This window comes from Eublepharis macularius, chromosome 3, assembly GCF_028583425.1.
Source record: "Eublepharis macularius isolate TG4126 chromosome 3, MPM_Emac_v1.0, whole genome shotgun sequence".
NCBI classification, from domain to species: domain Eukaryota; kingdom Metazoa; phylum Chordata; class Lepidosauria; order Squamata; family Eublepharidae; genus Eublepharis; species Eublepharis macularius.
The window spans coordinates 188,991,382-189,016,738 of NC_072792.1; the positions used below are offsets into that span (position 1 = coordinate 188,991,382).

General features: G+C 49.0%; 1 protein-coding gene across 2 annotated transcripts; it reads left to right on the forward strand.

Annotated features, from left to right (window-relative positions):
• Positions 1–1,822: 1,822 nt before the first annotated feature.
• LCMT2 (leucine carboxyl methyltransferase 2) lies at positions 1,823–25,357 on the forward strand. 2 transcript variants are annotated; one of them, XM_054973506.1, is made up of 15 exons: positions 1,823–1,917; positions 2,061–2,185; positions 2,270–2,354; positions 2,453–2,636; positions 3,014–3,170; positions 4,667–4,856; positions 6,614–6,721; positions 7,653–7,749; positions 16,994–17,251; positions 18,121–18,354; positions 20,919–21,016; positions 21,296–21,483; positions 23,004–23,065; positions 23,407–23,542; positions 23,972–24,104. In XM_054973506.1, exons 1-14 carry the CDS (start codon positions 1,894–1,896, stop codon positions 23,496–23,498), a joined length of 1,902 nt encoding a protein of 633 aa, XP_054829481.1. In that variant the 5' UTR covers positions 1,823–1,893; the 3' UTR covers positions 23,499–23,542; positions 23,972–24,104. The 2 variants fall into 2 exon arrangements, with proteins under 2 accessions (XP_054829481.1, XP_054829480.1); XM_054973505.1 differs by lacking the exon at positions 23,004–23,065 and having other exon boundaries at positions 23,972–25,357.

A 25,357-nucleotide genomic window follows, 5' to 3' on the forward strand; every position in this document is an offset into this window, starting at 1 on the left:
CTATTTAGTCCACTAAAAGGTGCTTTCAACCCACCCCTTAGGACTGTGCAGTAAATGCAGTAAATAAACAAACAGCAGGAAGATAAACCCAGTTTTAACTAATGTATATAATTTAGGATTTTTAGCCCCCCCCCCCCAAATCTGGTTGTTAAGGAGTGCAATAATCATAATACTTCTATGTAAATTTATGGTGTGATTCTATTTACAATGCAGTCCACTGACCCACTTAGAGGAAGCAGAAGAACCTTTAATAAGTAGAAAACAAAGGGAGAAGGGAGGTGGGAGGAAAACTGTGGCAGTTTGAGAACTACTGAAGTACAATAAAAGTATAAAAGAGAGGGGTGACTTTACCGGGGGAGGAAGAGAAATGTGAATTTATAAGCAGTTAGATTAATTAATTGATTGAGATATATATAGATATGTAAAGGTTAATTGATAGAATATTGATAGAGAATAATTAACGGTTTAAACATGAGGATTGAGTAATTAACAATATTTTTTTTTTTACTTGATAAGACTTATATGCACCAAACTGAATGTATAGAAGAGTTAAAACGACTGACTATGTGATGAGTTATATAGAAATACTATAAAAAGAAGAAATGATTAATATATAGAGAACAAATCAAATTGTTTGATTTAAATGTGGGAAATTTTTATGGTTTATGATATATAGAAATATTCAAAACTGGAAAATGGGATAAATTGTTTATCTAAACAAGTATAGTTTGGATGTATAATAAGTAAAAGAGTTAAAGATGTACTGCTTAATATAATGGAGAATATATATTTGTTTTAGACAGAGGAAGTTAATAGAAGTAAGGGAAAAGGGACAGAGGGTGGGAAAGCTGTTGGAAGTCAACAAAAGGGGGGGAAAGGGAGGGGGTTAGAAACGAAAAATTAGGGGAAAATTGAATGTAATGTAATGTAAAAATATTAATGTTCTAACCCAATAAAAATTTTTAAAAAAAAAAAAAAAAATAAGTAGAAAACAAACAAACAAATAAAAATATGCTTTTATTCTGTACTGGAGAAAGGTCAAAATAAAGAGAACTGCACAGATACAAATGCTGCATCAGGAACACAAAAAGAAAAAAAAACAGTAAAACAGTAGCAGAATTAAAACTGCTCACACATCCAGTCTGGGATCATCAGCAAAATGCTGGCTGATGTCGCACACCGAGGTGCCTGGTGGCGCCCGGTGGATTTCTTTAGGGGCTGTATGGACCGTCCAGCTCTCTTGTTGATGCTCGAGGGAGGGAGACTCCTTGCGCAGCGATCGTATGGGGCGGGACGGGGAGCGCTCGGGGCGCGGACCAGCCCTTATGCCCGCGTCAGCCCGAGCGGCTCCAGCACCACTCCCTGGCAGTGCCCGCCAGGCCGGGGCACCAACCGCGCCCTGCTGCAGCTGGCCGCTGAGAGGCAGAGACTGACTGCGCGCTAGACGGCTGCGGGCTGGCTGCCCGCTTGTCGGGGCTTCCGACGGAGCAGCTTCCGTGCTGTTCGGCGTGCGGCTTCTCTTTCGCGCCTGCAACGCGTCCGCCCTGTGGGGCATTTCTGCCCGCTTTCAGTCTCCCGCCGCCTCTGCCCTGCTGCGGGCGGCCGCCGTGCGGGGCGAGAGTCCAGGGCGTCCAACGTGCCCTTCCTCTGAAGCGGGGGCGCTCCTGGGCGCGGCCTCGCTGCGGCCCATTCCTGCTCCGAGGCCCCCGGGGGGGGGGAGGGGAGGGGAGGGGGGCGAGCCGCGCCGCTGTCGCCGCGCCCTCCCGCCAGCAGGGGGCGCAGGCGCCCGGGCCCGGCCGGCAGGAGGGGCGGAAGCGGAAGCCGCGGCGGGGCGCTCTGGGCCGGCGTCTCTGTGGCGCGGCGCCCTCGCGGCTCCTCGTCCTCCCGCTCCTGATGGGCCCCGGCCGGGAGGCGGCGGTGAGTCCCCCTCGACCCCTCCGGCGGGGCTGGGCCTGGGCCCGGGCCTGGGCCGGGGAGTGGGGCCTGGGATTGGGCCCGGGGCTCCGGCTCCTCCCCGGCCGGCCTGACCGCCTCTCTGCTCCGCTCCTCTCGCCGGGCAGGTGCGGGGCACCGGGGGCAGCAGCGCCGCCAGCAAGAGCTCGGCCGCCCGCGCGGGCTACACGCAGGACCGCTTCGTGCTCCGCCTCGTCCCCCGGCCCGGCCGCCGCGCGCCCCTCATCCACCGGTAAGCGCCGGGGCAGGGGCCGGGGCCGGGCGGGCGAGGGGGCCCTTCCCGGCCGAGCCTCCTTCCTTCCCTCCTTCCCCGCAGGGGCTACTACGTCCGGGCGAGAGCGGTGGGCCACTGCGCGGAGGCCTTCCTGCGGGGCGGCGGCGGCGGCGGGCGGCGCAGGCAGGTGAGCCGGGCGGGGCCGGGGCGGGCGCGGGGCCGGGGCCAAGGGCCTCCTTGCCCTCCCTCCTTGCCCGCCTTCCCTCCTTCCTTCCCTCCGCGCAGGTGCTGTCGCTAGGCGCCGGGCTGGACGCGCTCTTCTTCGGCCTGCGGGGCGAGGGCCGGCTGGGGCGCGCCGCCTACTTCGAGGTGGACTTCCCGCAGGTGGCGGCCCGGAAGGCGGCCCTGATCGCGGCGGACGAAGCGCTGGCCGCGCTGGCGGGGCCCCGGGCGGCGGAGCGCGAGTCGGGTAGGTGGACGCCGGCAGGGCAGGGCAGGGCCAGAGCCTCCCCTCGCCCGGCACCCTGGGCCAAGGAAGCCGGGACCGAGCCGGGGTGCTGCAGTCTCCTGGCGGCGCTGGGGCAGCTGGCCAGGGGCTGGGGGGGGGGTCCACCGGCTCCCCCCCCCCCGGTATGGAGTGGGAGTCTCCGGCCGCTTTGAGTGGCCAAGGTGGCAGGGCCAGGCCGGGTGGGGTGGGGGAGCTCAGGGACACTCAGGTCTGCGACGAAGGAGCCCCTCCCCAGGCCCTTGCAGAAGGCCGGTGGCTCTGGGCAGCCCTTCTCCTGCCCAGCCCAGGTGCTGCTGCCGCTGCCCTGGAACTTGACCCGCTCTGGCCCCTCTTCCTAGGAGCTGTTTGTTATGCGGGGGAAGATTACTGGCTGTTGGGACTGGACCTGGCCGACCTTCCAAAGCTCGAGGAAGCCTTGCGTGGCGCTGGCTTGGACCCCCAGGCACCAACAATGCTGCTGGCAGAAGTGGTCCTCACGTACATGGAGGTGGAAAGGTACAGGGGCCGCCCTGGCCTGCCTGGCTCGTATTCCCCGTGTTGTTCAACCTCTGTGAAAAGCCTTTTGGAGAAACATTTCATAGCTATGGAATTGGACGTCATCAATACGCAGATGACACCCAACTCTGTTTCTCTCTGTCCAAACTCCCGGGCGTTGCAGTAGCAGCCTTGTGTCACTGCCTGACAGCTTTGGTCGAGTGACTGAAAGCAAACAGATTGAAACTGAACTCAGAAGAGATGGAAGTGGTGCTCGTTGGGAAGGAGGAGATCTTGGAGGACATTGTGCTCCCCACTTTTGATGGGGCTCACTTGGCCCTTGCAGACTCAGTCAAGAACCTGGGGTTATATTGGATCCAGCCGCTAGAGAAGCAAATTAATGCAGCTGCAAAAAAGTCCAGCTTCCAACTCAGTCTAGCCCAGAAGATGGTCCCTTCCATTGACGCAGCTGATCTGGCCTCCTGGATCTATGCCACAGTAAAATTGATCCTAGACTACTGTAATACACTGCTTAGGGCTCCCCTTGAACTCAACTCGGAGACTCTACTGGGTGCAGAACATGGCAGCTTGATGATCATTAGAGGCTAGGCAGAGCACACGTGCTACTCCCATTCTGCAGTCACGCCACAAGCTACTGATCGGTTACTGGGTTCAATCCCAAGTTTTGGTTATCACATACAGTTCTATTGTAAGGAGATTTCTTCAGGATAGTTTTTTCATTTTTAATATGTTGTGTTTGATTGCTTATACTTTGTTTCAGCTCTGTCAGATTTCTGCTTGTTTTTAGATCACTCAAACTTGGTTTGCATACCCTATTGAATTGTTTAATCAATGTCTCAACTGTTGATCATTTTGATTTACACCGTGTAATCTGCTTTGAGCCTCAGTGAGAAAGGTGGACTATTAATGTAACTGAATAAATAGGAAGCCCCCCTTACCCTTTAACCATCTTGGTTGTCCTCTTCTGTACTTATTCCAGCTCTGAGATGTCCTTTTGAGATCCAGTGACAAGAAAGATCCCCACGTAGTATCTGTAAAAGATACTACTGGTTTCAAGTACAATTATAGTTAGAGAGCTGGGCACAGAATATTCTTAACTTGCAGTTCAACGGTGCCTTCTGGGCTGGGGAGAATTCCCCACCCCCAGCTACATGTATTCTAGGATGCCTGTGGCCATTTCCAGTGTATCTGTGGCCTTGTGTGGTGTGATGGATGACGTATGGCTTGGCATGGTTATTTTGCAGTGTTTTCTCGAGCTTTTAGTAGTTAGTTCTTTAATTAACACGTGGCTAATTTTGTGTTCTTTAAATTGCCTTGGTTTATTTGTGCTGTTCTCTACCTGACTATTTGTATTTGCTCCTGATAAAAGTGTTTTAGATTTAATGCTGCTATTCTTTATTATTATTATTTGTGTTGCTGTTACTGCTTTATTAGATTTTGGAGGTTATAAATAATTTAAATGTTGCTGCATCTCTTCTCTTGATGATCTCTTCCAGATCTGATGCTCTGATTCAATGGGCAGCCAAGCATTTCTCACAAGCGTGGTTTGTTCTCTATGAGCAGATCCACCCCGATGATCCTTTTGGACGTGTTATGCAAAATCATTTTACCCAGTGCCGTTCTCCTCTCTGTTCCTTGGCCCAGTACCCTACCCTCAAGGCCCAGCATGTACGCTTCCTGCAGAAGGTGGGTGCAGGGCTCAGGATTTGGGAGGGGAAATGGGGAGTGAAGAGGGTGCCATTTTCATAAGAGACATATTATTTAGTTACAAGGTTTTTATACTGCTTTTGAATTAGTGGTGAGCAAACCAGTCCACAATAATAACGTTAATGTAAGGCGAAAGTGTTGCTCTGATGAGGAGGAAACCTGTTGACATTGTGTGCACAACATGACGGGGTGGGGAGAAGAACGCTTGCATCCTCCTACATTACGTAATTCATCTTTGATCACTAAAACTATGAAATGAATTCAAGCCCGGGAAAGGAAAGGGGCTCCAACCCCCAGTCATCTTGGTTGCACTCTTCAGTGCTTGTTCCAGCTCTGCAGTGCCCTTTTTGAGATACGGTGACCAAATTGACATGCAGAATACCAAATGAGGCCCTCCATAGATCTACACAAAGGCATTATAATGTTGGCTGTTTTATTTGTTTTCAGTTCCTTTCCTAATAATCGCCAGCATAGAGTTTGCCATTTTCATTGCTGTTGTACATGGATTAAACATTTTAATCAAGCTGTCCACTATAACTTCCAGTTATCTCCCTTTCAGTTTCTTCCAGTTCAGACCCCATCAGTATATATTTAAAGCTGGGATTTTTTGTTCCAACTTGCATCATGGCACACTTGCCAGCATTGAACTTCACCTGCCACATTGCTGTCCACGCATCCAAGTTGAAGAGATCCCTCTGGAGTTCTTCATAATCTGCCTTGGTTTTCTCCATCCTGAATAATTTGGTATTAGCCACAAACCTGGCTACTACGTGCCTCACCCTCAATTCAAGATCATTTATGAAAAAACTGGCTTTTGTGGGACCCCTTTGCAAGAACTGTTGATTTAATTTTACTCTGCTGTTGTTTAATGTGTTTCCAAGCCATAAGAGGATTTGCTTGCTGGTGCTGCACACATGCCAAGTCCATATTTTCATTGAGCTCTCCACTGCGACCCCAGGATCTCTTACTGACCATCTCTCTCTTCATATTCCCTGAGTCTTTTGGTGTGAGCAACCTTGTCAAAATGTTTCTGGAAGTTCAAGTATCCGAGGGAGGCAGGACTTCCCTTTGCAGGAGCCATGCTGGCTTTTCCCTGCACAGGCATTTCTGTATTTTCCCCTCTTTTTTTTTGATCATACAGGCAAGGGTCGATTTGTATGTGGCCCACTGTGTCCAGCTAAGTTGTGTGCCCCAGCTTTGAAGCGTATCTGAGTACTGGAGAAGATATGCTCTGGAGATTGCAGATCTCAAGACGATCTGCTTTTGGGACACTGATGGTTGTTGATAGAGTTGGACAGGCCCAGAGCGACATCCGGGCACTCTGGCTCCCAGCTCCGCTCCCTCAGTGTCTGGCGTAAAGTAGGGACGGCGTTCTTCAGAGTCGCATCCACTTCCTTCCAGCTGTTCCCAATCTCTGCTCATGGCAGATGGCATCTGTGGCACCCGGCTTTCAGCGCGCTCTCTGCTGGTGTCTTGAATGCAGTGGTGGGCAGAGTTGTCTTCACGGTCCTCTTACTGGTGCTGGCTCCTCAGCGAGGCTGTAGCACTGGCTTTGGGAAAATAGTCCTTTTCTTTTCCTCCCTACCCCCAGCCCTGCTTAGATTTGCCTGAGGGGGACTAGGATGGAGCTTGCTTGAGCGGGGGGTGCTTCTAGTGCAGGGGGCTGACTTGCAGCTGGGGGGGGTGTGTACTTTGAAAGGAGGCTGGTTTTTCGAACCCAAGTGTTCTCTTTGCAGGGCTGGACGGCGTGCCATGCCATTGACATGAATGAGTTCTATGCACGCTTTGTCTGTGGAGATGAGCGACGGAGGATCCAGGCCTTGGAGCCCTTTGATGAGTTTGAGGTAGTCCAGGCTCTTCCATCCCTGCTGCCACTGAGGCTGGACTTCAGGGCTTTGGAGAGGTTCCCAGGGAGGTCTGGCCAAAGTCGTGCTGGCTGAGGCTGCAGTTGCTAACAGAGCGGCTGCTTCCAGAGAGGGGAGGCAGACCATCAGCCTGTTTGTCAACACTAGCTGCAAAACTCAGCTCTTGGCTGTGGCCAGCCCGCCCTCCCTTGCCTATCTTTTGTTGTGTCAGCTGCATGTTTCCTGAGCTCCAGAGAGTCCTGGCTGCATAGCTGTCCAGAGAGGCAGCCTCAGTGAGTCCTGATGACCCTGTGTCTGGATTGTGGGATGGGGTGGGGGTGGTTATGACAACGCCAGGCAACTTGCTGCGCAAGGGCTCCAGCTCTGGCCACTGACCCTGTGTTTGCCCTTTTCTGACTGTCTTGCAGAGCGGGCCTGAGGCTCCCTGACTGCTGTTATGGGCCTGGGAAGGTGGGGGTGGGTGGGGATGTTTCTGCCTTCTTGGCTTTCTCTCTCAGCCATCTACGGCAGGGGTCTGGCAAGCTCATGCCCTGTTCCTGTTCGAAGTTTCCTAGCACTGCCAGTGACTCCCTCCTTGAGTTGTTGCATCGCATTTGCCACTGTTTGTGGCAGAGGGTGTCTGGGCCGTTGCTGCCAGCAGTAACTAGATGCAGCGAGGGTGCACGGGTCAGCTGCAGAGGGTGTATGTTGTACAATGGGAGGGTAGTTTTGGGGGTCTGTGTTTCGGAAGAGGCTGGGGGGGGGAGTGTCACAGAAACAAGCTACCAGCTTACTCATTTGTGGCTGGGGGAGCGTTCTCTGAGGCAGTTGGGGCCACTGCTGGGGGAATGTGGTGGCTGAGAAACTGGAAGCAAATACGTGGAAGTGACTCTCCACCTGCTGGTGTTTCCCTTCCCCTCTCTTTTGGCAGGAATGGCACTTGAAATGTTCCCATTATTTTGTCCTTGTGGCCTTGAAAGGGGATGAGCTGTGCCAGACGCCGGTGTTTCCCGGGGTGGAAGAGAAAGGTGCGGTATGCCTCCTGCTACTAAACTGGGTTGGTGAGAACTGCAAAAGATAGCACCTGGGGCGGGGGGGGGGAGCTGTTCTCATCCCAGCAGCCCCCCCAGTGTTTTTGGCACCTTAGGCAGACTCTGACTCTGGCATCCTGTTCTCATTCAGTAGAGGAAAAAAACGAGGTCCTGAAAGAATGTTTGCCTGTATTTACTTGGCGTTCCAATGAACAGTGGGAAAAAACATTTTTAAGATCCATTAATTCGTCAGTAGTGGTCTCTTGCCCCAGTTTATCCAGTGCGATCTCCCCTTCATGCGCGTGTGCTCAGAAATAAGTCCCAGTCTGTTCAGTGGGCTTTACTCCAGGTAAGTTGCACAGGATTGCATTGTAAGGCCATAACCCTCCGCACAGTGGCCAGGTAGCGTAAGCCCCGTTGAACAGGCAGGCCTCACCCCTCCGCATGCAGGCATAGCATTGTGCTGTTCTCTAACAGCAGAGTAGCCTTGCAGGGCATAGGCTGCAAAATAATCCTAGCAGAAGGGGAAGATAGAGAGCCTGATCTTTATGTAAAAATGAATGACAAGGGAGGAGCACGTAACTTTTCAAAAGAAGAACCCTGTCTTCTTGAAAAGTTCAAAAGCCAGCTCAAGCAGAGTTTTAACTAAAGGAGGGTTAGGGTTAGGGTTAGAGAATCAGGCCAATCCCTCTCCTGTGTAGACGGATCTGGCCCTTGAAGTCCTGCTGCTCCACCTGCCTCTGCAGAATAGAGATGGAGAAGCAAGTGGAACAACCTGGGGCAGCAGACATGATGCAGCCAGGATGGGAAAGGCTGGCCTGCAGCCCCGTCGTCAGGCTGAAGAGCCGGCTGGAGGTGGCAGAGGCAGGCAGAGTTGCTCCCTGGCAGCTCTGGGTGCAAAGGTAGGGGTGGCTGTGTTGACTAGTTTTTGCTGTCCTGCACAAAGGCCAAAGAGTGAGTGGCGGCTGTGGGGGGAGGCACAGCCCCCACCTTTAAAACACTTCTCTTTGGACGAGAGAGAATTTCCTGGGGAAGTTAAATGGCTGATCCCCTCCCCCAGTTCCCTCCCCCCTGAAGTTGTTGCTGTTGGGACACGAGGGAGGGAGGCGGGCAAAGAATTCCATTTACTTATTTGCATTATTAATTACGGACTACACAGTGTGAGACAATACAGTCAGCTACAGAGACATTTTAATCAACAATAACAGTATATAAATGCAAATTTACAAAGATTTGAAAACAATCAGAAATCTAGTACAGAGCTGAGGAAATGCTGAAACAGAGCATAAGCAAGTTCTAAGCCTGACTTATTAAACAACACAAAAATTACCCTGAAGGATCATATTTACCTCAACAAAGAGCACGTAGTAGTACAGTCCACAGTTCCTACCCATTTATTAATGCATTTCTTTGAGACCGTCTCATTACAGAACAGCCTTCCTATCTGAGTAAAAAGCCCTCTTGAATAATTCAATTTTGTGTAGTTTGTAGACAGCCAGGAGAGTGGGACCTTTCCTGACCTCTTCAGGTAGTCTTCTTCACAAAGCAGGAATCGCCACAGACAATGCACACGTATGGGCACTTAATGGTTTTGCCTGTGTGCAAGATGGCACCTGCAGGAGGCCCGATTTGGACGCAGAACATACGGAGAGATGCAGGTCTTACATATGATGGACCAAGGCCGTGAACTGCTTTGTATGTGATAGCCGATACCTTTAATTGGACCTAGTAACTAATGGGTAGCCAGTGGAGTGACTACAGAATGGGACACCCAGGGACAGCTTGCTACAAGACAAGCCCAAAGAGAATAACAGCAGAACAGCGCTGGTGGTCACCTACAGCCCACAACTCAAGCCAGTCCAACGCATTATCAATGACCTACAACCCAGGCTGGATTGTGACACTTCCCTTGCACAGGCCCTGGGGGGGGGGGGGCTGACCTTTTCTGGCTTACAGACAATCTGCTAACCAAAAACTACTCGCCCGAAATGATAAACTACTTAACAGTAACATGGATCCTGGTACCAAGACCTGCAACAAACCAAGATGCCAGCTTTGCTCACATAGAGATCCTAGCAACACCTTCAGTGGACCCAACAACATCAGCCGTACCATTTCAGTTTCATACTCCTGCTCATTCTCTAATGCGATTTATGCCATCATGTGTCAGCAATGCCCCTCCACTCTCTCCATTGGACAAACTGGCCAGTCCCTTCGACAAAGAATTGATGGACATAAGTCTGACATCAGAAACCAAAACATTCAGAAACCAGTGGGGGAACATTGTAACCTTCCAGGACATTCGGTTGATAACCTAAAAGTAGCAGTTATCCTGCAGAGACATTTCAAAGGGAGATTAGAAAGAGAGACTGCTGAATTGCAACTGATAATGAAACTCAAGACAATGCAACCCCTGGACTGAACTGGGACATTGGCTTCCTGTCTCATTACCAATGCTGATTTCTCCACACCCATTACTCCTCTGCATACTACACCCTATTCAATCATACCAGCTATTGTCATTCACCGGCTATTGGCGTTACCTGCTGTTGTTATTCAGCATGTGAAATCACTCCACTCTCCAAGATAAAAGGACAGATGGACTCACATTCAAGCTGTATATGAAGAAGTGAGCTATGACTCCTGAAAGTTCATACCCTACTACAAATGTTGTTAGTCATATAGGTTCTACTGAACTCTTGCTCTTTTCTGTTGCAGAATGGGTATAACGGGCATGCTCTGCCTAGCTCCCAATAATAATCGAGCTCTGGTGTTCTGCACCAACTGGAGTCTCCGAGATGACTTTGAAGAGAGACCTGTATAGAATGTAGACTCATAGAATCTTAGGGTTGGAAAGGACCTCTAGGGTCATCTAGTCCAACCCCCTGCACACTGCAGGAAATTCATGACTACCCCCTGACTGTCCCAGTGACTTCTGCTCCATGCCCAGAAGATGGCAAAACACCTCCAGGATCCCTAGCCAAACTGGCCTGGGGAAAATTGCTACCTGACCCCAAGGTGGTGATCTGCATTACCCTTGGCATGTAAGAAGGCCACGACAACTAAGCGCTGATGTAACCCTTCCTGCCCTCCCCCTCACGTTAGGCCCAGGTTTGCAAAATAAGCATTGCTGTCAGATGGTCATCTAGCCTTTGCTTTAAAAACTCCAAAGAAGGAGAGCCCACCACCTCCCGAGGAAGCCTGTTCCACTGTCAGGAAGTTCTTCCTAATGTTTAGCCAAAAACTTTTGATTTAATTTCAACCTGTTCTGTTCCGATCTACTGGGAAAGCGGAAAACAACTCTGCACCATCCTCTATATGACAGCCCTTCAAGTACTTGAAGATGGTTATCCTATCGCGCCTCAGCTTTCTCCTCTTCAAGCTAAACATTCTGAGCTCTTCAACCTTCCCTCATAGGACTTGGTCTTCAGACCCCTCACCATCTTCATTGCCCACCTCTGGACATGTTCCAACTTGTCTATATCCTTCTGAAATTGTGGTCCCCAGAACTGAACACAATACTCTAGGTGAGGTCTAACCAGAGCAGAGTAGAGCAATACCATCACTTCTTGTGGTCTAGACACTATGCTTCTGTTGATACAGCCCCAAACCGCATTTGGCTTTTTAGCTACCACATCACATTGCTGACTCACGTTCAGTGTATGGTCTACTAAGACCCCTAGATCCTTTTCACACATACTACTGCCAAGACAAGTCTCCCCCATCCTATAATTATGCATTTGATTTTTCCTTCCTAAACGCAGAACTTTGCATTTCTCTCTGTTGATATTCATTTTATTTGTTATGGTCCAGTTTTCCAGCTTGTCAGGATCATCCTGTAAAACAACCAAGGGAGCAACCTTGCTCAAGGAAGTGTATAACGGACAAAGAAAAAAAACAACACAGCGTGTGGTCAAGATATAACACCGAAGAGTGTGTATTTCAACCTTGTTACCATGTGACATTAAATAATCATCCAGACTCACGCTCCTTATAAAGCGTGCATAATGAACAGAAAAGAGTCTTAGAGTAAGTCCGGTGTTGGAGATTGTAGTAAGATACGCCCCGCTAGATTCTCTGCTGGCATCCGTAAATTCGCTGCAGTGCTCTGGGCTGCTTGCGTTATCAGCTACTAGATTGTTACACGTGAGAAGACGAAGCTGCTGTGAAGGTCAGCTACAAAGCTGTGAACTAGTTGGAAAGGCAACGAGCCGGCGCGGCTCGTTATGTCAACCAATTACAGATCCACCTAATAGTAATAGGATCCAAGCCCCATTTTACCAACTTGTTGACAAGGATATTATGTGGAACCTTACCAAAAGCCTTACTGAAGTCAAACTATGTCTACAGCATTCACCTGATACAGCAAGGTAGCTACTTCCTCAAAGAAAGAGAGATTAGTCTGACATGACTTGTTCTTGAGGAACCCCTGCTGCCTCTTAGTAATCACAGCCATCCTTTCCAAATGCTCAAGGACTGACTGATTGATGATTTGTTCTAAGACTTTTTCAGGTATAGATGTCAAGCTGATGGGTTGCTAGTTATCCTGGATCCTCCTTTTCCCCCTTTCTGAAGAATGGGACAACATTTGCCCACGTCTAATCTTCTGGCACCTCACCTGATCTCAAAGAATTCTAAAAAAATAATGGACAGAGGCTCAGAAATTACATCTGCGAGTTATTTTAGTACCCTTGAATGCAATTCATCTGGCCCTGAGGACTTAGTACCGTTTAAAGAAACTAGGTGTTTACGTACTACCTCTATGCTCATCCTAGGCTGTAACTCCCCCCCCCCATCATGTGTTCTGTTAATGCCATGTTGAGCACATCTTCCTCGCAGGAGAAGACTGAGGAAAAGTAGGAATTGAGCAGTTCTGCCCTCTCTTCACCACCTGTTACAATTTCACTTCCCTGTCCCTACAATGGGCCTACCCTGTCCTTGCTCTTTTTCTTACTTTGAACATAAGCAAAGAACCCTTTTTTGTTGTTTTTAGCATCTCTTGGTAGCCTAAGCTCATACTGAGCTTTAGCCTTTCTAACACTCCCTACACGGATTGGTTATTTGTTTACATTCATGCTTATAAGGCCCTCCTTCAGTTTCCTAAATGAGTCTTTTTTATTTCTCAATTCATTAGAAAGCTGTTTATGAAGCCACTGTGGCTTTTTTAAGTTTGTCCCGTTTTTCCTTCTCATAGGAATCGTTTGTGATGTGCTTTCAATATTTCGCTTTTAAGAAACTCCCACCACTCTTGAACTCCCTTCTCCTTAAATATTTCTGAACATGTGATTCTACCCAGCATAGCTTTCAGTTTGTTAAAATTTGCTTTCTTGAAGTCCAACCTATATGTCTGACTGCGTACAGCTTTTCCCTTCCCCAAGGCTGTAAATTCCAAAGTTACATGGTCACTGCTGCCCAGGGTGCCCACTACTTCTGCCTCAACCAGTTCTTCCCTGTTGGTGAGAATCAAGTCCAAAGTAGCAGAACTCCTTGTTTCCCTCTCTACTTCCTGAAAAATGAAGTTGTCAGCAAGACAAGTCAGAACTTTATTTGACCTTTCATTTTTAGCAGAGTTAGACTTCCAACAGATATCCGGGTAATTGAAATCTCCCGTGACTACTGTGTCCCGTCTCTTTTTGGACTTTGTAATTTGTTCTAAGAGTTTCTCATCCAAGTCCTCTGCTTAGCTTGGAGGTCTGTAGGAGACCTCCACCATAGTATCACTATTATTTCTTATTCCTTTTATCTTTTACCCAGAGACTCTCAACTGTATTTCCATCCTCGGATACATGTATTTCCTCACAAGTATATACATCCTTTACATATTATGCTACTCCTCCCCCCTTCCTTACTTGTCTATCTCTTTTGAACAAGTTGTATCCCTCAATCCTAGTATTCCAATTGTGAGTGTCATTCCACAAAGTTTCAGCAATGCCTATTATGTCATAGTCCCCTTCCTATATTAGGACTTCAAGTTCCTCCTGCTTGTTTCCCATACCCTGGTCATTAGTGTAGAGACATCAGAAGCCATGAGTTTTATGCCCTGAGGTTTTTGTTTCTGTGCTTACCTGTGAATTAATGTTTCCTAGCATATGTTCCGCTCCCTGCAGGTCTTCATTGCTCCCTTCTCCAGCTATAGGTTTTGAATTTTTGTCTCTCTCCCCCACAGGATTTAGTTTAAAGCCCTCATCAGATTTGCAAGGCTCTTACCAAACACATTTTCCTACTCTTACGAGTTGCAAACCATCTCTCGATAGAAGAGCTTCATCTCAAAAGCCTAAGCCATCCAAAAAACCAAACCGCTCCTCTTGACACCATCTATGTAGTCAGTCATTTATTTGCAGCATTCTTCTTTCCCTTCATAAACCATATCCTATGACAGGAAGAACTGACAAAAACAACCTGTGGTCTCAGGTTCTTAATGTTTTTACCCAGAGCCACGTAATCTCTTTTAATGTGTTCTGGATTGTGCCGGGCAATATCATTTCTTCCCTCATGTATCAGGAAGAAGAGATAATAATCTGTGGGTTTGATGAGTCTTCCTACCCTTTCTGTCACATCCTGGATGTGTGCACCTGGTAGACAGCATTCCTCTCAAGATGGCACACTTTACCCTCTACTCCTCTCATAGGGTGTCCCCAATTACTAGCACATGCCTTGTTCTATAATGAGGGATGGAAGCTCGAGTCTTCTCATCCGCAGGGGCCTGAGAAATTTCTTTCAAGGTTCGAGGAGTCTGGGGGAGTAGCTCTTGATCCAGTGGTCCAGAAACAATATCCATGGGCAGATCCTTGAGCAATTGCTTAGCATCAGAGGCTCAGAATGTCTCCTGATTATCCTGCTCCTGTGGGTTACTTTCTTCCATGTGCCCGCCTCTTGAATTTGGTGCTCCTCCAAATCCTTTCTCTCGTTCTCATGTTGCCCTCTGAAAAAGTGCTTCATGTATTCTGTCCATGTACTCTTCACCTTCCCTTATTAAATTGAGTGTGGACAAGCGTGCCTCAAGTCCCTGTGTCGTCTTCTCCAGTAGGGCTACCAGCTTACCCTCAGGAAAGAATAAAAACATACCACTGACTGTACATGTCACTGCCTCGGCTCTCTCGCCAGCCATGCTGCTGCAATCCATTTCAAAGGTGGTTCAGGTTTTATGGTATTTCCCTGACAGTTCCCCTGCCAAACTGCTTTAGAAGACAACTTGTGAAAAGTTGGCAGAAGGAGGGGGAAAAGCCTTGCGCCTATAAGATGTAAGAGATACTCCGCCTCTAACAGGGCCCACAGGCTAAGAGCCAAAGGGAAGAGCGAAGAGGAGCCTAATTCAATTCAAAGCTCACCCAGCAGAGGCCGGGGCCAGCAGTCAGCCCCAGGCAAAACAGACGTTCTTCAATTAGCAACAATCAGCCTCAATTATTTCCAACCCAGGGAAGAGACCTAGTAGTATAATCTTTAGTCCTTATCTCTTTACCAGTGCATCTCTTTGAAACATTCCTTTACTCCGGGCGGTGAGTTGGGAGCCAGTTCCTGGCTCAGCTGAGTTGGGGGAAGGCCTGTTTTGCAGCTGCATTCACTTGCTTCTCTAGCAGCAGTGCTGGATCCAGTAGGACTCCATGGCTCTTAACCGAGTCTTCCAGGGTCAGCTGAACCCCATTGGAAGTGGGGAGCAGAATATCCTTCAAGATTTCCATCTTCCATCCTATACACATCATTCCTATTCTACCTAAATTGACAAAGAAAGAAATCAAAGTTCTAATTAGCTTACCCAGCGTTTTGACGAAATGCGGGATAACAGATTTCTCTGAATTCCAGACCAGAGATGATAGCGACGTCTAGTCCAACCGCCTGTACAATGCAGGGAGATCACAGCTACACCCCCATGACTCATGCTCATACGTGACCAGCTTTTATTGAAGCTGTTGTACAGGCCAGCACCTGACTTTACCAAGACTTCCGATTCGGGCCCACAAAAGGCATGATCTGTGATGGTGCTCTGAGCGTGCTCTGGGAGACGTTCTTTCCAATAGGGGGATTTTTTTCTGAGCATCAGACCAAGTGTGTGGCATTGGTCTTTGTGTTGAGAGCTGGTTTGGTAGAAGATCAACCGTTCATAACTCAATCAATACATCACCTCAGACGGCTTGTTCAAGGCTGAAGAAGGGAAGATTAGCTTTTACTGGAATCCTGAAAGAAGCCTGTAAGCAAGATGCAGTTGCCTTGCACGTCAGATACTTATAAATCCCACATAAATGCACTATGTATCATTCGTGTTTGAAGCGACATTCCATCTTGGCAGGAGGTAGCCCAACCTGCTGATGGAAAATAGCATGGGGGTCTGTCCCAGTTTGTATGTAAAATATTTAATACCCTGCTTTCTATGTAGAAATGCTGACCAATTAACAATATGCATACTGCTGCAGTCATCTCCTTCCCAGGGGGCTGTTTTTAAGAAAGGTTGGGGGACAGTAGAAATTGGATCCCCGCAAATCTGCCTCCCTTTCCCACGTAAATGGATAGCATTACTAGAATTGTTAAAGTCCAGAGAAGAAGGCTTTTTTGTTTTAAGGTGGTGGTTATAAACTGCCATGAGCACTAAAAACATACTCGGGAGGTCTCGTGCCTGGATACAGCTGCCTTTCCTGGTCTTTAGAGCAATGTCTGTGGAAGATGGCAGGGTTATAGCGGCCGTATCAGAAACGTGGAACTGTGAAAGTCGGCAGGATGCCGCCGTCCCTGCCCCTTCCTTCAGACTATATGCGGGGAATAGCGTGTGCAGGGCAGGCAGCGTTCTGTTTGTTGAATGGGGTCCAGTAGCTTAGAAAAGTGAAGGCTAACAATCTACAGAATCAGTTTTGGTGAAAATACAAGGCTTGGAAATGAACTTTGGACTGGGGGAGGGGCCATACTGGAAAACCCACGTTGACCAGAACTGTGGATGATTTTGAGGGGGAGTCAAAGGAGTTATAACAGGTTCTCCTTTGACTCCCTCTCAAATGAGTTACAATGAGTTACTTCAACTGCCCTACCATATTGACTGAGTAAATGCATATTTTAGGCTGTGATTGAGATGAAATGTCATAACCCCCCCCCAAAACCCCCACACAGTTTCCTTTGCTTTGAAAAGTAAACAGTGATGGGGCTTGTGCTTGATGGGTCTGGGTAGAGGTCAAGCAGGGCGTTCCTCCAAGGACTCAGTTCCTCTGGTGGCAGAGACGTCAAGCCTGTGACACGGACTCCGTCCTCTTGCTTGCAGCGTTCCTGCCTCTCGCGCCCCCTTGTTTTGCTGGGACTGTTGCTACATCGGTCTGCGCTGCAGACTTGGGAATCACCGACCTGAGACGATACGGCCATCGGTCTGTGCGCATTGCACCTCATGCGATCCTTACCACAGGAGGGTTTGGTGACTGCCGTGGCCGTCACTGCCGCCTGACTGAACTGCATGTCCTGATCAAATATGGAGACGGGTGGAGAAGTGACAATGTCTGCTTGGCCAAGTCTGGGGGAGCCTGGGGTAAGCTCTGGGGGCCTAGTTGTGCTGGCGGTAGCATGGCACCTGATTGTGGGCCACTGTCACAGTTTCTCTCGGAGATCATCTTTCATCGGGGGGGGCGCCCCTTTTCTGCCAAGAGGTGCAAGTGGCTGCCTGTTCTGCACACGGCACCAGCCATTTGTCACTCCACTGGTCTGATTCCCTGGGATAGCACCCTGAGACGTTCCCCTTCCAAGAGCCCCGGGTGTGCCTGGTGGAGAGGGGCTGGAGGCTGATGGGGAGGAGGAGGAGGAGGAGAAAGGGGGGGCTCAGAGGGGTGGGATGGGAAGGGAGGTAGATGGGGCAGCCAGCCTGCAGGGCTTCCTGGACATTCCCATTGTAAGCCTGGTGAAGTATTAGGGGTGGAAGAACCCTAACAACCTCAGTGATCAAACTTGGGGAATACCTGTAAACTGAAGCAGAAGTAAGGTAGGTAAAGGTGGTCACCTGTGCAAGCACCGAGGCATTACTGACCCATGGGGGGGACGTCGCATCACATTTTCTTGGCAGACTTTTTGTTATGTGGTGGTTTGCCATTGCCTTCCCCGGTCATCTACAATTTACCCCCAGGAAACTGGGTACTCATTTTACCGACCTTGGAAGGATGGAAGGCTGAGTCAACCTTGAGCTGGGTGCTTGAACCCAGCTTCCGCCAGGATCAAACTCAGGTCATGAGCAGAGCTTGGCCTGCAGTACTGCTGCTTACCACTCTGTGCCACGGAGCTCTACCTTTTACCTGGTTTCCATGTCAGTTGCTGTGCATGGTGTCTCATTACCCCATTGGAGATATCACAGTGACTAACCCAGCTTCTCCTTGGTGCCTGGGTGAAACCTGAGCTTTCTCCTTACAGATGGACGGTTATTCCACACAGTGACCCTTCTGCAGGCAGGCTGGGCTATAGTGGTGGGGGGACGTCTGTCTCCAGTGAGCCCTGCCCTGGAGGTCTGTGGCTTGCGAATGTTGGGGGCTGATGGCTCCTCGACCCCCCACAGCTGTCCTGTGATGGAGATCATTCGACTGCCTCCTGTGGAGGATCTGGCTTTGCCACGCTGGAGACATACAGCCACTGAAGTTGTTCATCAAGGTAAAAGTGGCACCTTTGCCATCTGGAGGAGGGACCGAATGGCCAAGAGGCCCCTCTGAAGTGAAGTGAGATGCGTTAAATGCCTGGCAGGGCAGCATTTAAAGTCCTGCTGTATGTTGCTGCCTGCTCACTAGGGGAAGGGATGTGAATAACATGAAGGGGTGGGGCCAGTTGGGTCTATCCCCGCCCCCCCTCCAGTAATACCTTGCCAGTTGTCCATAAGCACAGCACAGTCCCCAAGCACTCCTTGGTTGGGGCAGTGCTTTAGCAGGAGAGCAGCACCTGCTTGGCATGCAGAGGGGCCCAGGTTCAGTCCCTGGCGCTTCCCGCTGAAAGGGTCAGGGAACAGATGATGCGGAAGAAGCCTCTGCCCGAGATCCTGGGGAGAGCCTGTCAGTCAGAGGAGACAAGACTGGTCTTGACAGCCCCAGAGTTTGACTCCGTCATGAATCCATTAGTCCCAGATTCATAAAATATTGGCAGGAACTATAATAATAACATTCGCTCGATATACTACCCTTCAGGTTGGCTTAACACCCATTCAGAGCGGTTTACAAAGTATGCCATTATTATCCCCACAACAACAAAACACCCTTGTGAGGTGGGTGGGGCTGAGAGAGCTCCGAGAGAGCTGTGACTGACCCAAGGTCATAGAATCATAGAGTTGGAAGGGGCCATACAGACCATCTAGTCCAACCCCCTGCCCAGTGCAGGATCAGCCTAAAGCATCTCTGACAAGTATTCATCCAGCCTCTTCTTGAAAACTGACAGTGAAGGGGAGCTCACCACCTCCCTAGGCAGCTGATTCCACTTTTGAACTACTCTGACCGTGAAAAAGTTTTTCCTAATATCCAGCCGGTACCTTTGTACATATAGTTTTAGCCCATTGCTTCGCGTCCTAGCCTCTGCTGCCAACTGGAACAGCTCTTTGCCCTCCTCCAAATGACAGCCTTTCAAATATTTAAAGAGAGCAATCATGTCCCCCCTCAACCTCCTCTTCTCCAAACTAAACATTCCCAAGGCCCTCAGCCTTTCCTCGTAGGGCTCAGTCTCCAGACCCCTGATCATTCTCGTTGCTCTCCTCTGCACCCTCTCGATTTTGTCCACATCCTTTTTGAAGTGAGGCCTCCAGAACTGCACACAATACTCCAGGTGTGGCCTGACCAAGGCAGTATAGAGAGGGGCTATGACCTCCAGCGATTTCGATGCTATGGCCCCTTTGATACAACCACTTCTCCAGAGTATTCAGGTCTTGTTGAATTTTAATTCTATCTTCTTGGGTGTTTGCTACCGCTCCCAATTTGGTATCATCAGCAAATTTAATGAGCAGCCCTTCCACTCCTTCATCCAGATCATTGATAAAAATACTGAAAAGTACCGGGCCCAAAACCGAGCCCTGCGGCACCCCACTGGACACCTCCCTCCAATCTGATGAAACGCTGTTGACCACCACTCTTTGAGTGCGGTCCTCCAACCAGTTCCCTATCCACTGAACTGTCCTATAGTCCAGTCCACAGTCTTCCAGTTTGCCCATCAGAATGTCATGGGGGACCTTATCAAAAGCTTTACTGAAATCCAGATAAATCACGTCAACAGAGTTCCCCCGATCCAGTAAGCTGGTCACTCGATCAAAGAAGGAAACCAGGTTGGTCTGGCAAGATCTGTTAGGAACAAAACCATGCTGACTTCCCCGGATCACTGAGCGGTCCTTCATATGCTTACAGATTGATCCCTTTAAAATCTGCTCTAATATGTTCCCAGCAACAGAAGTCAGACTGACCGGCCTGTAGTTTCCTGGGTCATCCTTCCTCCCTTTCTTAAAGATTGGGATAATATTCGCTCTTCTCCAATCTTGTGGCACATCCCCAGTCCTCCAGGAGGCCTTGAAGATGATGGACAGGGGTTCTGCAAGTTCTCTGGAAAGTTCTTTCAGCACTCTTGGGTGCACCCCATCTGGCCCAGGGGATTTGTATTCATCCAGTGCAGCCAGATGCCTCTCCACTACCTCTCTGTCAATGTCAATTAGCCACTCACGTGTCCTGCCACATTTTCTACTATCTTGAGATGTGCCTGAGTTCTTCAGGGAGAAAACAGAGGCAAAAAAGTCATTAAGCCTGTCTGCTTTTTCTCCGTCCTGCATCAGAGTTTCTCCATCTACTCCCAACAGCGGTCCAATTTCCTCTTTTACCTTGCGTTTGCTTCTCACATATCTGTAGAAGTTTTTCTTATTGTAGCGAGCCCTCCTGGCCAGACCCAGCTCCTACTGAGCTTTGGCCTCTCTGATGGCTGATCTGCAGTACCTAGTAACCCTTGGCTTCAAGCAGAGGAGTGGGGAATCAAACCCGGTTCTCCAGATTAGAGTCCCATGCTCTTAACCACTACACCAAACTGGCTCTCCAGGCATTGTGGGACTTGGGTGCATGTGGTTGGTGTGTATGGGTTCGCAGACACAAAAGGGGAGTGGAAAATGCCTTGGTCTGTGCTGTCATTCCAATTGGACTCTGAGAGGGTCTTAATAGTTTCCTGTTGCTTTAAGAACAGTGGATTTTTTAATGTCCTTCTAGGTGAGGCACACCTGTTCATTTATGGTGGCTGTAGCCGTGGGCAGGCTGTTCTGGCAGACTGGTGCTTCCTGCACTTGGAGGGGCTCTGTTGCCGGCAGGTATGGGGCAGACTGAACCAGCTTCTGGCTGGAAGGACACGGGGGGCCTGCCGTCAGGGCCAGTGCTAGGGACCCTCAGCTCTCCTGACGGTGCTGGCTCTGGCACTCACTTGCTAGTGGCTGGCAGGCAGCTCAGTGGGGGATGTCTTCCGGCCGCCCTTGGGAGTGCAGGTGCCCCCTGCTGCTTCCTTCCTCAGGGGAAGGGGGGCTTGGGCGGGGGCTGGCCCTTCTTTCACTTGAGCAGTGAAAGCAGCTGGTTCACTTCTTCCACCTTGCCAGGTTCCTGTGGAGGGTCCTGTTCCGGTCGGCCGCCATTCTCACAGTGCCTGTGGGTGGGAAGGCGGCGCTCTCATTGCAGGTGGTCTAGAAGCAACTGAACAGGCCCTGGGCACTGTCCTGTATTTGAAGCCAACAGAGAGTGGCTTCCAGTGGTGTCCTATTGAGACGTGTCCACCACTTACTCCTAGGTAAGTGACTGTTGCCAGAGGCATCCCTCCCTTCTCAAGGTGCTTTGTATTATCCACAGTTCTATGTATTGTCGAAGGCTTTCACGGCCGGAGAACGATGGTTGTTGTGGGTTTTCCGGGCTGTATTGCCGTGGTCTTGGCATTGTAGTTCCTGACGTTTCGCCAGCAGCTGTGGTTGGCATCTTCAGAGGTGCAGCACCAAAAGACAGAGATCTCTCAGTGTCACAGTGTGGAAAAGATGTAGGTCATTTGTATCTACTCAGGAGGGGTGGGGTTGAGCTGAGTCATCCTGTAAGAGTTTCCCAGGGTGTGGAATGCTAATGGCGGGAGGCTTCACTGTATCCTGAGGAGGTTCTTTTGCATATGGATTGGTACTTGATGTGCTAATCTTCTCTGCAGGGCTATTGTCGGGGATAGAATGTTTTGTTAGCCTGGTGTTTTTCAGAACTGGAAACCATGCTCTGTTCATTCTGAAGGTTTCTTCTTTCCTGTTGAAGTTTTGCTTATGCTTGTGAATTTCAATGGCTTCCCTGTGCAGTCTGACAAAGTAGTTGGAAGTGTTGTCCAGTATTTTGGTGTCCTGGAATAAGATCCTGTGCCCTGTTTGAGTTAGGCTATGTTCAGCCACTGCTGATTTTTCCGGTTGTCCAAGTCTGCAGTGTCTTTCATGTTCTTTTATTCTTGTCTGGAATAAAAGAACATGAAAGACACTGCAGACTTGGACAACCTGAAAAATCAGCAGTGGCTGAACATAGCCTAACTCAAACAGGGCACAGTATCTTATTCCAGGACACCAAAATACTGGACAACACTTCCAACTACTTTGTCAGACTGCACAGGGAAGCCATTGAAATTCACAAGCATAAGCAAAACTTCAACAGGAAAGAAGAAACCTTAAGAATGAACAGAGCATGGTTTCCAGTTCTGAAAAACACCAGGCCAACAAAACACTCCACACCCGACAATAGCCCTGCAGAGAAGATTAGCACATCAAGTACCAATCCATATGCAAAAGAACCTCCTCAGGATACAGTGAAGCCTCCCGCCATTAGCATTCCACACCCTGGGAAACTCTTACAGGATGACTCAGCTCAACCCCACCCCTCCTGAGTAGATACAAATGACCTACATCTTTTCCACACTGTGACACTGAGAGATCTCTGTCTTTTGGTGCTGCACCTCTGAAGATGCCAACCACAGCTGCTGGCGAAACGTCAGGAACTACAATGCCAAGACCACGGCAATACAGCCCGGAAAACCCACAACAACCATCCACAGTTCTCTTTGTCAGATGCATCTGGCAGGGAGAGCTGTGGTTATCGAAGGCTTATACTACATAGGAATTGGACGCTTTTACTGCTGCAAACTAACACGGCAAACTGACTCCACACCAAAAGGAGATGTTTACATTTACTAGCAAAGGAATGTTTTGGTTGCCTCCCCGCTAATTGCATCCTGTCCCCTTCTGATATATGTCTCCTTCTCTCCCCTATCTCCCCTCCTCTTCTGTATTTGACCAGTTTGGATCATGCATCTGACGAAGAGAACTTGATTCTTGAAAGCTTATGCTACAATAAAATTGGTTAGTCTTAAAGGTGCTACTGGACTCTTTGATTTTGCTACTACAGACTAACACGGCTAGCTCCTCTGGTTGTATTATCCATGTGATGGTTGCCATCTGAATGAGTAGAATGCCTGTCGGATGAGATTGGGAGCCAGACTTATTTATTTATTTATTTATTTTATCATATTTATATTCTGCCCTCCCCGCAAGCAGGCTCAGGGCGGATAACAACATTAAAACATTTAAAACATTTCTTTAAACATTAAACATAAAACATTAAAAACATTGTACAAAGATATTAAAAATAGCAGCACTCTTAGGCGAGATGTCCTTTTCTCCCCCTTCCGTGTCTGTCCTAGGTACTCGCACACAGCTCACGTGCACCGTGGGAAGCTGTTGCTGGTGGGTGGAGTCTGGTTTCATGGCCCTTCAGTGCCCGGTGTGGCTGTGATAGATCTGGCAACAGGGTTCACCACAGAATATCACATCGACACAGTAAGTGTGTGGGGGGGGGAACCCTTGGCTCTCCCTGGACCTTCCTTTCCCAGACCTGACAGGTGCTCAGCCACCTTCTCCCTTAAGAACAAATCCCTCAGATCCCTGGCTTTGTAGACTTAACTTGCTCCTTTGCTTGATCCCAAGAATCGACTAGGGTGGTGGGGTTTGATCTGAGAGTGCCTCCCTGCTTGCAGCCGTTCACTTCCTGCTGTTTTTGAGGCTCATCGGATCGACTCCAGCTGCCTGCTGAAGCCATATTTCTTACTACTTGGGGAGTCTTTTTTTTCCTTCAAAGGGTCCTCATACAGAAATGGAAGTGTCTGTGGGAGAGAAGGGGGGATGTACTAGTATTTCCCCCTGCTGCCTCGGTGCTGCCTGGCTAGTCTGCTTTCTCTGGTCTGTTCAACTTTCACTGTTCTCTTCCAGGCTTCGTTGGAATGGCCTCTGATGCTACACAACCACAGCAGTGTCTTTATGGCAGAGGAGGAGGAGGCTCTTCTGATCGGTGGTGGTGGCAACTGCTTCTCCTTTGGGAGTCACCTTAACCGGCATCCAGTCCACCTGGCCCTTGGTGACCTCTTGAGTGGGCAGTGAGGCTTCTGCAGAGAGGATCTCGGGCGTGCCTGCATTGGCAACACCTTGGGCTTTTCAGTTGTGGGAAGCATCTTCTGATCTACGCCAGCGTCCTCGGAGGATAATAAGTGGACTTTGACAGAGATGAGAGAGCATTGTTTGCCTCTTGGAGGATATTCTTGCAGGAATAGCCAGGGCTGCCTTCTGCAGAGGAGGAGCTACAAGCAGCCACAAACACCCCGTAGCAGTTAATAAGCGGAAGGAAAGAGGCGGCAGAGAAACACAGAGTGGGCAGCTGCTGCAGCTGCTGGCACCTGTTTAAGGGCCCCTGCCTGAAGAGGTGTCGCTCCAGTAACTTGTGGTTCTGCTGTCATGGCAGGGGGAGGCCAAGGTGGTGGAATTCTGATCTTTGTCATGGTAGTTTATTGTGATAAATGCGTAGTGCTATCTGATAACCAAGGAAGTTATTTTTCACAAAATATTTTTTTAAGAAAGATAAGCAGCCTTTTCTTAATGTCATACATTGTTGTATGAGATTATTTTATTGCTTTAAATCAAAATTTGGTCTTTACCTAAGTTGTTTAAAAAGAAACTAGCTGTTTTAAATTATATTTATTTTTCAGCAGTTTTTATCCATCCAGGCACATTCCTTTTCATGAGGGGATGAACATAGGCTTATATGACTGACACATTTCTTAAGTTACTTGCAAGAAAGCCTAACTAGAACTAACAGGGCTTGCTTCAAGGAAATGTATTGAGTTGAGGCTGATGTCCTACTTCTGCTTTGTGCATCGCTACCCTCTGCAGAAGTGGTCCCCTTGCACATCTTTCTCAGGCAGGATATATTCTTGTGTTGAGTGGAAAGCACCTAGTACCAAGGGACCGCCTCCCCAACAGAAGACAACACTGGTTAGGCAGAAGAAAAGCATGGGAGAGCCAAGCCATGAAGAGGTGTGTGTAGCACACGATTGCCCTACAAAGGCAGCAAGATTCCAGTGCACCTGAAATGAATGCCCAAATTTTAATTGAAAAGAATATACCATTATAGTCGTGGCAAAAGTATAATGAAAACATATTGAGATGGGAGGAGGGAGTTGGAAGTCTATTGCATCTGCCCCTTCTGTCTAATATGCTGTACTCAAGTTTGGTTTTCCAATAACCGGTGGAATGTATCCATATGGATATAGAGTACAGTGTTTGGGTGTTATAATTTCTAATAAAAGAATTGTTATACCAGAA

What these genes read in the sequence shown, in the direction of transcription:
- LCMT2 (XM_054973505.1), top strand. Translation starts at nt 1,894, where the DNA reads ATGGGCCCCGGCCGGGAGGCGGCG. An exon ending in GCCCCGGCCGGGAGGCGGCG is followed by an intron (nt 1,918 to 2,060) that starts GTGAGTCCCCCT and finishes CTCGCCGGGCAG; the next exon opens with GTGCGGGGCACCGGGGGCAG. An exon ending in CAAGTCTGGGGGAGCCTGGG is followed by an intron (nt 17,252 to 18,120) that starts GTAAGCTCTGGG and finishes TTCTCCTTACAG; the next exon opens with ATGGACGGTTATTCCACACA.